This window comes from Fulmarus glacialis, unplaced genomic scaffold (genome assembly GCF_000690835.1).
Source record: "Fulmarus glacialis isolate BGI_N327 unplaced genomic scaffold, ASM69083v1 scaffold19671, whole genome shotgun sequence".
NCBI classification, from domain to species: domain Eukaryota; kingdom Metazoa; phylum Chordata; class Aves; order Procellariiformes; family Procellariidae; genus Fulmarus; species Fulmarus glacialis.
In genome coordinates, this window is record NW_009194991.1 from 65,554 (window position 1) to 77,523 (window position 11,970).

An 11,970-nucleotide genomic window follows, 5' to 3' on the forward strand; every position below is an offset into this window, starting at 1 on the left:
TGAGTGTAGTTTCAGGAAAAAGTTCACTCTTATGAGTATGTTAATCTAATAACAAGCTAATTTATAATCCTTTCACAACTGATGTAATTTTCATATATTAGATAATAATTATAGGCATATTAAGCAATATTAACATTATTAAACAACAATTAACAGCTTTCTGAATGTATACTATGGTAATGCAAAATCTTAGTAATTTAAAGTGCCTTACCTAGTAAAAGAGTGTAATTTTCCATTAGAGCTTTGCTAAGGTTCTAGAATTTTTCGTCTTGCAGGTCTGGAGTTTTTAAACAGAATAAATCTAACATTCACATTTACAGAAGAATTTATGCCTGATCCAAGAACTCCAGGGACACTTACACTTTCAAATCTTTTTCTATTATACCAACAAATTATGCCCATTTGGAAAAGGAGCTATTGCTTTATTGTGGTATTACCAAGGAATCTGCTTTCTGAGCACACTGGATATATCTTGTGCAATGAGTTTTCCGAGAGACTAAAATGTATTGCTGCTGCTCTTCTCTATTTCTTGCTCTTTTGCAAGCATACACTAAACTGCAGACTTGGCTGCCACTAAGTATATATTTCATATGGGGAATGTTATTACTGATAAAAATAAAATATGTAAGTTATTCAATATGAATGACTGCTCATCTCCCCCTTGATGTATATAAATAAGCCACATCTAACATGAGTGTAAACTCAGGCAACTGTAATAACTCTGTGGCACCCATACAACAACAAAGAGGAAAAAAAAGTTAAATGCTTCCAATGAAACAGTTATCTTAAATTATCCTTTAAAACAAAACAAAACAAAAAACCTAAACCCAAAACACCCCAAATTCCTTTTACTAATTTTTTGTTTTCCTGAAGGTTTCTCTGTAACAAGGCTTTTCTAAAGGAAGAATAAGCTTAAGGAACTTGCAGAAAATTATCATAAGGCCCAACAGAGAACAAGTGTCCTACTTATCTATTTTCCTCTTTTACTGGAAGCAAAGGTCCCCCTAGATCATAACACTCTATATAATTAGGGTTTCTAAACAGAGCAGGTTCAGCTTTGCACTGAAGGAGGAAAGAAATGAAACCTTCATTCACGGCTTTCTACGCATCAGCCTAGAACAACTACACACCCTGCTTTCCCACATAATTCCCAGGACTACCGGTGGCTGCCACAGGTGAACTTAACTATAAATTTTAGGAGCACCACTGCAGAAATGTAAACCATGAAAATCTCTTGGTGGATTATTAACTGAATAAATGCTTGTACTAGAGCAGATGGGCTTTTTCTGTACTTAAAAAAAGGCAAAACAAGAAACTTGTACATGTGAAGGAGGAATGGCCATACTGCTGTGCAAACCATTTTCCTAACCTACATCGCTGCTGGTCCCAGCCATAAGAGATCAACAAGTTTCAACTGATATAAGGATTCCTACATAACGATTGCACTAAAACAAAATCCTTCCAGTAAAACAAAATTATACAAATAACATAAAACATTAAGTTCCAGGTTATGTACATGCATGTAGTTCAAATATTTCTTTTTCTTACAGAAAATACCACAACTACCAACAACGATAATGGATTCTAAAAAAGCACACAAATTTTGCCTCAAAGACTTAATCAACAGGATTTGAAAAACAGCATCAAATATGCTGAAATGATTTATGAGCTGTAGAAGTGATGCACTTGAGACATTGAAAGTATACCAGTTGTATTAAAATTACAGTTATCAGCGTTTACTGATGATAGGCTGAGAAAAAAAGTGAAAGAACAGGGAAAAGAGCAAATAAAAATATTGGTGAGGTCGTAAAAGACACCGGTTCAACCTCTAGTTGAAAGGATTATGTACAGAGAGAAAAAAGCTTTTTTCTCCCTTTTCAAAGAGATTGCATATTGTCAAGGTCCATTTCCATTAGAGGAATACATTAAAATAATTTTTAATCTAAATTCTATTTTCCGGCCTATAGAAGGTATTCAAAGACACAGGAAAGACTAGACTTCTGCCAAGCAGATTAAACAAAACCGCATTCCTACATATTTTAACTATACAGTTACACATCACAATTCAAAACAGAAGAATAACTCGATGCAAATACTCAACGAATACAGAATTATGGATTCTGATAAATCTGGGGGAAGCAACACTATGAAAGAAGTGCCTGAACTTGATGAGGAGATCTGTGTAGTATGGTTTCTGGATCCTTATATTCATTTGAAGGATCCATCACAGCTGCATATAACTCACTGTAAGCTCTGCAGACCAGTTCTGTTGACTGTTTTATTATCTGCTCTCTAAAAAACAAAACGGAAACATAATTTGCAAATCATAGGGAATATAACTGTATCTTTAATTCCTTGGAATTAAAGGAATTAAAGATATATGCTACAGGAATTACAAGGAATTAAAGATATATGCTAAAAATACACATTAAAAATCAGTGTCAGTTACATTAAAAAGCCCTTTTACTTCAACTGTGAAAACAGCTTAAAGTTTTAAAACAAAAGAAGGCTTATTCATCTCTTTGGGTCGTACATAGATAAACTCACATACATGATCCTGATAACCAAGAAATTAGCTTCTTTATTTCTGCAATCATGAGAAAAATAGTAGAAGGATTTAATTTGCATACATTAGTTTTTCACCTGCACTCCCCTGCATCTTTTAAAAGACTGATAATCTTAGTGATCTACCTTCTACCTCCTGTGGCTTCTCGCTGTCCTTTGTAAATACCCACATTTTTTTCAATCTATTGGCAAATATATCCTATTTGCTTATCTTGACAGCACCTGATTCCATAATCGGTCAAAAAGGAAGAGCTGAAAGTGATAGTGGTCAGAGATTTAAAACTTGCTACAGCCTTTTACCAACAACACTGTGAAGTCTGCGTCCTGTTATTTTTCTGGATCTAAATGAGTAACAATGCACAGAGACTGGACGCTAAATTTAACTGGAAAGTTTAATATTTTTTGAAGACAAACTAATATTTTTATTTTACATTGCCCATTGAATCAGTTTACTTTAATCACCACGGTGATGTGTTTACAGTTGCAGATGCATTTTTGTCTATCAGAAACAGTAGTTACAACTATTTCACAGCCAAACCCATGCAAATGGAACACCAGGAGGAGCTGAGGAAACCAAGGTAACCATGAATCCAGATTCAGCCCTGCTGTAATACGCAGCAAAGGAACAGAGACACCAAAACTGCATCCACTAAAATCAGGACTGAATTCACCAACCCTTGGGAACTGACAAGTTAAAGAAATCTCAAAGACCAAGTGCATAGAACTTAGTCTTTTCAGGAAATATTAAGAAACGGAAGCTATGAGAAAGAAGATTAAGAGACAAAACCTGCATTTTATTCTGATGGACAGTATCTGGTTTTTCAATATACAGGATCAACTGCCAATATTATTAGATTATTAAAATACCTGAAAAAAAGACTGGCCTTATAATACCAAATCTAGAAACACTATTGTAAGGGAAATATACTCAAGGTGTTCAGGTAAAACAACTATCTCTGATCACAGTCTGGGATCACTAAGCTACTGTAACACGACAATCTTTTAAGAAAGTATTGCACAGAGAATTTGTATAAAACTAATTGTATTGCATCAAATAATACTAAATTAAAAGAAAAAGTTCATTAAAATATTCCAGAGGACTGAACAGCATCAAATGAGTCTTTCCATCAAATAATGTCAGTGTCATTAATCAGTACATTAGGATTTCAGTTGCCATAACAACATGATACACTTTATCACTAACACAAATGGCAGCACTTTCTAAAAATAGTAATTCCAGCATTCAGTTTCTGTGATCCAACACAAATGAAAAGAGCTTTTCAAGACCAACAACCACATAAATAAATAGCTTAAAACTTTTTAAATGAGCAAAGGAATTTGAAAGACAAGAGCATGTACTGGCAAATGTTGGACAGAATGTTCTTCATAGCTGTAAAGCTTAAACGATATTGCCAGTGAGTATACGATACACTGGTCCCTTGTCAAAAGCATGTGGTCTGATTTTGAGAATGAAAGAATTCTGGGGTTCCAGCTCAACCGTTGGAACAGTGGATCACAATTATGTGATTTCAAGATGTCTTCAAAATTGACATCAAACGTCTGCAAAACAAACTTGAAAATTTCAACTACTATAGCCAGAGATTAAAATTATAGTACTGGTTAAATGTTTTGGTTGAATTTTGAGAAAATTTTGAATTTTGAAGGTTTGTTTACTACAGAAAATATTAAGACCATGATTCTACAAGCATGCATCTCCATAAATAGGTACCTTAACTTCAAAAGGATTGCTTGTGTTTAAAGCTACATGTTTGAAGGCTAACGGGCTAACAGATTTTTTTTTTTTTTTTTTTAAATTCTGAGCAGAACCTGACCTATATCATTGAGTTACAGCAGGTTAATAAACCCTTGCATGTTAGCTGAGCTATAGCAGCTACAGCAATCATCCTCACACAGGCTCCCCTCTCACCTCTCAGCTGCCCACTGTTGCAAGATAACATGAATTTGGCTTAAATTGAGCTAAGAGAGGTTTAAAAAGCTTATCAATGGGATAAGGCTAAGAGTGCATACATGATCGGTTTATCTTGGTTCATCTGACAGAAAAAATGATTAAGTCAAAAGTAATTTCACTGTGCCTGAGTCTCTGTAGTAGCATAAAGTCTACCTCTGAAAAATTGCTTCTGTGTTAGCAGTGAAAAATTGAGGCTTTCAAAATACATTTACTGTTATTACGATTTTTAAATAGACCTACATTAAAAAAAATACCAAGCGCTAAAATACAGGTTTAATAGCTTGACACCTAGAAGCAGAAGTTGCAATGCTTCGCTGACATTACTGCTGAAGCTACCCTGTTTGATCTGTACTGGAGCAGAACAGCCCTCACACAACAGGGTCAGCTCTGCTGGCTGAGCTGCGGGAACAGTAACCCTAGCAGAGAGAGCCAACAAACTACTGAAAAGCACCAACACCTCCCGTGCCAAGCCATGCACCAGGTGTATGGCATGAAACTGGAAGTCTTTGGATGAGGAGAACTTGAGCAATACAGCAGGAGAACCTGTCAACTGGACTAGCTGATAGTTGTAGATCCCTTCCAACTGAACTGTTCTATTCTATTCTAATAAATTCCCAACAATAAATATTTTTCCCTTTACATATGTCATTTTTTAATTGCAAGATGCTGTAATACAATCCCACTGAGGACAGGTACTAGTAATGAGACTCCAAATATTGTTGCATTACATAAAATGTGATATGCTTGTCTCAATTTCTGGTATATTCTGTAACCTGCATTCTTCACAGAAGTGTGAAAAATAATGTCAAGAAAAGTTTTTGATCAGTGCAGCATGTAATTCTCTGAGTTTAAGTACTACAAAATGTCTTCATATGGTTCACATTTAATTCGAAAGAAATTCGTGGCACTTTCCCTAGCCTTAGGATTCAGTTATATTCAAAAAACAAGAGAAGAGATAAATAATAAAGTTCTCGCTTCCACGCTTCAAAGACGAAATCACTATAAAAAAATCATATTAAGTGAAAAGTAAGGTAATCTCAGCACAATATTCATTGAGACAGAATGCCAATACTCTACAGCAGAAAATAACAAAGTTGAAAATTTTAGACCTGACGGAGCAGTGGGGATAAAAGAAATCTTGAGAGAAGAATTACATATTTCATCTGTCTTTGGAATGCTTACAAAGTAGTTCTAAAACAATTTACAACTAAGTTGACAAAAAACTGCCGACACAGCAGAACATGTTCAAAATAAATGAATGTAATTCATTTTGATGGTGTCTGTTAAATCAAGAGTAACTACTTCAGAAAGTTACAGAATTACATATTCCTCACTGCTTGTTCAAAAAGAAGAGAGTCAGAACAAAACTGAATTGTGACCTGAAGAACAATACAAATACGATCACAGCTGGTAACTTGAATTCTCATCATGATCCACTAAAACCTAATCAAACTAATCTTTCTGATCATTGTGCAGGCACAATAGAAATTCAAAGGTAAGGTACTTACTTCACAGTGGCACTCAGAAGGAAATTCAGCTGGGACATCAACAAACTATCTGGAGCAGACAGATAGCGATCAAACTGAGCCTAGGGGTCAGGGGGGAAAAGGAGAATATGAGATCAACGTATTAAGAACTTGCTGTTATATGAAAATAGGTAAAACCACAGATCTCTGAAAAGTGATTACATGAAAATGGCACCTTCTTATTTGATAAAATTTTCTCTTTTTATATATTTAATATAGAGCCTAACATAATATACAAATGTTTAAGGTAGAACTTAATAGTCCAAACCAAATGTCTAACTTTAGCACCTCTGTCACCAAAATTTTCAGTTTCTGACTCTGAGGAGTACGGGTGGAGGGGCAAATAATGAGAATTCAGCTGCCATTAATTATCCATCTAAGTTTCCTATGCAGCTGGTGCACGTATGCATGCACCTCTGAAGATGAGACCTAGTCTATTCAGTGCAGAGGGAATACAGTAGCCTCCAGATAGAAATCTAGTCTGTCCACGTTAGGTATGTTGTATGTTTCTTTTTACTTTTTGGCAGGGAGTCACTGCTTAATAATCTAATGAGCACTTATGTTGGGAAAAACAAGAGCAAGGGACCTAGTTCAGGCTCCTTGAACTGCTTCTAGGCCTACTTCTCCTCCCCCATATAATATAGCAAAAAAAATTGTGATGCTTTGATTTTAGTAGTTTGGAGAGGAAAACACCAATAAAGAACACTACTGCTCTCTTCAACTATCTATCAGAGAAGTTGTGGATGCCCCATCCCTGGAAGTGTTCAAGGCCAGGTTGGATGGGACTTTGAGCAAGCTGATCTAGTGAAAGATGTCCCTGTCCATGGCAGGGGGGTTGGACTAGATGATCTTTAAAGGTCCCTTCCAACCTAAACCATTCTATGGTTCTATGATCAAACAGGTGACTATAGAGAAGATGGAACCATGTCTTCTCACAGGTGAAAACAATATGGACACATATTACACTAAGGAAAATTCTGATTAGACAGTAAGAGGAAAAATTCTCACCAGGAGTGTCATCAAACACTGCAGGTTACCCAGAAAAGTGTCATCAAACATTGAACAGGTTACCCAGAAAAGCTGTATAATCTCCATCCTTGGAATTACTCACTCAGGCAAGGCCCTAGGCAACTTTATCTAATGATTGGCAACCTTCCTGAACACCGGATAAATCTTCTCAAGATGGTAAACCCTAAAATCCACATCCATCCATCACTTAAATGTGCAAAAAGTGGGCACAAATGACTAATGAAGTCACTCACAGTTCTCACGAACTAACTTTTTGGGGTTATCTGCCCTTGTTCGGAAAGCAAGGGAGCTTTAGCTGAGAGGTACAGACTTTACTAGAACAGCATTTGTAAGCACATATGAACAACTTAAAAGGCTGGCACCTAGAAAACTTTCAGGTTAAGTTGGGAGGCAGTGAATCTGCCTGCAACTACTCCCTCCAAATGGTTTAAATCCTGGGAAGCCAACAGATTAGGCTGATAGATAGGATTTATGTGGGTTTGATTTCAGCGTACTGCGTTCTATTCTGGTTAAAGTGTGTTCACACAAGCAGACATTAAACAAAGCAATGAAGAAAATAAAACAGTTGGATTCTTCCCTAACTATTCAAGTGAAATTATTATGTACCACTATAGATAACAGAGTTACATATATATAATTTAAAGAGATGGTCCCCAAGCTGCAGTCTTTAAATTCCTTGTTGGTCTACAAGACCATGATAAATAGAAGATATTTTAAATGCAAAATTTATAAATATTGATAAGAATGCATGCTGATCTGAGTAAACCACCGAGTGCTCTGTGCCAGAGCTCTGTTCATCCAACCAACTTGGGAATCACTGGTTTAAAACTTGAACAGAGGAAAAGAGGCTACACTGACACAATTAGGATGGATTCAACATCCAATTTTTTAAAAAACCTTTTTTTAAAAAAAAGTTATTTTAGAAGACCTTTTTTCGTGGGGTTATAGATGTACTGCTGGATAAGTGGGCCTTATTTACAGTTAAACTTTCAGAATAAAGCTAAAGTTAGCTAAGAAAGAAGAGTGACAGATCATATATTATTACCTACTGAACTGTGATATTGCTATCTCTATGCAAAATAGCCTTCACACACTCTAAGAAAAAATACCAGCTTATAATTTGTTTTAAAATATATTGTAGCTTTCAACTTAAAAAATATAACTGTGACATATGCCCAGCACCTAACTTCTAAGTTTGGCTGAACTATTTGCATAAAATCAAAGCCTTAGGACTAAAATTATAAATGATAGCAGAATCTCTATTTCAAAGCATACAGGCAAAAAAGAAACTTTGGTGATTAAAACTAATTAGAGCTAAGTATTTGCTTTTAGCAATTTAAGATGACTCATGGGATAGCATTCTTGTAAGTAAAGTTCTGTTTCTCAAGGCTTAGAAACTAATATTCTATTACTACCCATTCATAAATAATTTACGTATTTATTACTTCCAGTGGTCAAATTACTACAAATGAAGAAAGTATTCCCACACATGTAATTTAGCTATTCTTAAAGAGTACGACTGGTTAGATGAATATCTACTACATCACATAATTAATAGTATTCTTTCCCATGTCACAGCACCACCAACATAATATGAAATTGTAAAATGCTTACCATTGCAACCTTCAGGGACACAGAATCCATACTTGGCAAACTTGAAAGAGGACCCTAAGAATCAGTAGTCAATGGGGGGGAACAAAAAAGGTCATACTAGCATACGGAAAAAGATAAGAAATAATAAATTCTACAATCAGTTCATGACTAAATTGTTATTTGGTCCTGCTACAAGATCTCAAATGTTTCAAAACTGAATCATCATATCAATACTGAAATGCTGTAACAGTTCATTTGTATTCTACAGCTCTCTTAAATTAAAAACTCAGAATACTGAGTTCTTACTATGTCCTGTCAAGTCCTTTTCTTCCTTCTTCACCATTAAATGATAAACCCCCAAAAAAGCCTTCCACAAGGTATAGGATAAAAACTGAACTGCAACTGGCCACATTCCCTTGACATTAGAGAATTACAGAGGACAACTTCCCTCTATTCATCCGTTCTGGGACCATGCAGAATTCAAGCCTGCTTCCCAGTAAATCATCTGTGCTATATGGCATTACGATGTATATATGTATATATATATGCTGCCTAACCCCTTAGCAAATCCAGTGACAACGTCATCTCTGCAGCCAGGCAGCTGGACAGATATAAACGAAAATTGCTACATTCCATTAACAATCTGCCCTGGTCGATTTGAAATTTGTTTCAGAACAGGAGATAGGCTCATGAATAGGAAACCAAGCTGAGTTATTAACTAGATTATTTATACATTTATTTATTCATCTTTATACATAAAAATCTGTTGAGTTTGGGCACTTTATGCAAAATTATTGGCTGAAGAAACAACATAAAGCTCTCCAAGAGAGTTCTGCTTTCTCCAGAAAACACTGTTCTTCACCTTCACAAAAGATCACAAAAGGACATAGGCACAGCTGAAGGAAAAGAGGGGCTGTATTAACACCTATCACATAACAACTGTAGTTCACAAGAAAGGAAGAGAGTGAGCTCTGAATTCCAGTTTTCAGCTCACTCTAAGAAATCTCAAGTTTTCACTTTCAGAATCTCACCGCCTTGGTGCTAGAATAGCTAGAGCAATGAATAAGGACAAAGGAAGAAATTATTTCAAATTACTACTAAACTTATCTGCCAAATTTTCACAGAAGAAAAAAGCAGTAATTATCTAATGCATGCAGGGTATCTATCCACTCCATGTAAGGTGCTATAGCATGCAACGGAAGAAACCTGAATGCTACATGCACAGTAGGTCCAGTATGTTCTAGGTGTCATGGAAGTGGTATACAGACTCAGTATTTGTGTTTTAAAGCCAGCTTGACTCTGACACTTTCTGAGGCATACTAAACTACCTATACAGTTATTCTGAGAATGTACAGGATGTCTGTGGTGTATGGAGCCTGTTGATGGTACACAGATAAGCTGCACAGAAGGACTGTTGCATACCAAACCTGCTAGGCTTGCTGAACATACAGTGTAGGGGAAATCTGTAGTTGCAAGGTGCTTTTGTCTAATAGTCCTGGTCCCGTGTGAAAAATCAACAGATATTACTGAGCTTTTGCTTTCAGAGGAAGCTTGATTTGCAAAAATATTAGTGCCAAAGTTCTTCCAGTTGGCAAGTATGCAGTACCTCCTCAACCTGTACATTATATAAGCTTACCTGTTCCGGTTTGTGTTGCTGCACAGAGTTATATATGTAACTTAGACCAGCTCTTGTTAACACGTAGGAAGCCTGTTCATTTATAAGTGTATCTAAATGAGCTTCAATCTGAAATTTTAAGCATAAGGTATTTATAAAACGTGCATGAGAATATTAAATAGAACAAGCTCTGGGGTTAAAAGGTCTAGAAACACAAATAAGAAAAAGCACAAATAAGAAGGAGAGTGATCAACAAACAAGGAAAAAACACAAATACATACAGCATAATTATTTTATCATTTACATCTTCCGTATTACAACGATACAATAAAAAAATACAGATAATTCTTTCATGCCTGCCTAACAGAACCTCATTTTTTTTGTATTTGTAAATTCAACAGCACCAAAAATTAACAGTAAAGCTCTAATCTTAAAAATTGCTATATCATTTTGTTTTGCTATAGTTCTTTGAAAATATGTGATAAAAATCATCCAACTCTTATTGAAAATATTGACAATAGCATGGCAGTTTTATAATAAACAAGAGAAAGTCAGTCTTTCACAAGGAAAATAAAACTGAAACTAAATCATAATCAGTAATGATTTTAAATTCAATACTGATAAACATGTATTTGAAAAAAATTAACTGAAAGAACAATAGACAATGAAATTACAGCTGTCAATTTTAATTATCTTCATATGAAAAAAACTCATAAATGTATTTTACATTCTTAGTATAATCTTCACTTTGCAGAGAAACCTAATCAATAAATCCAGTCGCAGCAGCAGCAATGATTTTTTTACTTTGAGTAGTCTTGGAAAGATATTTGCGTATATATACATTATTACTTCATTTTTACAGATAACTACCCCACATTTCATTTATTTTTCTTCCAATCCTAAAGAAAAGCAAAAATTCATAATATATCAAACTCTAGTAAAATGTAAGACTTCCATGTCTGATATTTTAAGACTTCACCTTTTTACTTCCTAAAATTGTTTAGATAAACACACTTTTCTTTTTAAATCAGGAGGGAAATCTTAATATTTCAACTTGGAGAATTTAACTGTCTTAGAGAGTTCTTTTTATCTACGAAAAATGTTTCTCTTATTAAATATGCCATTCTAACTCTACTTCAATAACCTACTTACGTATAATCTTAAAGATATTTTTTCAGTCTGTTCCTGTATTTGTAAAATGTTTGAAGAAAGTAAATGGTATTAAATGCATATCCTTCAGTTCTACTGCTTATTTGAAGAATAGATGAATTGCAACTTTTACTGTGAAAAAGAAACTCTGATAATGGAAATTAGAAATGCCCCAGACAGTTTGGTGGCGTTGTCTGTTCGTTTGTTTCAGAGCTAAAAGGTGCTAGAAATTCTAATTAGGAGTAGAAAGCAAAAAACGGCTCACAGCCAATCTTTACCGATGCCTTCAAACAAGAAGTTGTGACCTTTTTCCAAGCTCCCTGGCTCCAAAAGCTCTCCTGAGATATACAGATATCTAGCAATAGATGCCCAGAGCCTGGAGAAGGATCACAGGAAGAGGTCAAGAGGAGCAGCCAAAAAGATATCCCAGCCCCCCCAGCCAGTAAGACAGCTTTATCGGGGGCCCAAATTAAATGCCTCTATGCAAATGCACACAGCATGGGGAATAAACAAGAGGAATTAGA

At 35.3% G+C, this 11,970-nt stretch overlaps 1 protein-coding gene across 1 annotated transcript; it reads right to left on the reverse strand.

Annotated features, from left to right (window-relative positions):
• Positions 1-1,601: 1,601 nt before the first annotated feature.
• LOC104084212 (conserved oligomeric Golgi complex subunit 6-like) lies at positions 1,602-10,354 on the reverse strand. The gene is made up of 4 exons (XM_009587959.1): positions 10,319-10,354; positions 8,704-8,757; positions 6,043-6,122; positions 1,602-2,292 (listed from the first exon to the last, which is right to left on the reverse strand). The coding sequence occupies exons 2-4, from the start codon at positions 8,731-8,733 to the stop codon at positions 2,145-2,147; spliced, it is 258 nt and encodes an 85-aa protein (XP_009586254.1). The 5' UTR covers positions 8,734-8,757; positions 10,319-10,354; the 3' UTR covers positions 1,602-2,144.
• Positions 10,355-11,970: the final 1,616 nt, after the last annotated feature.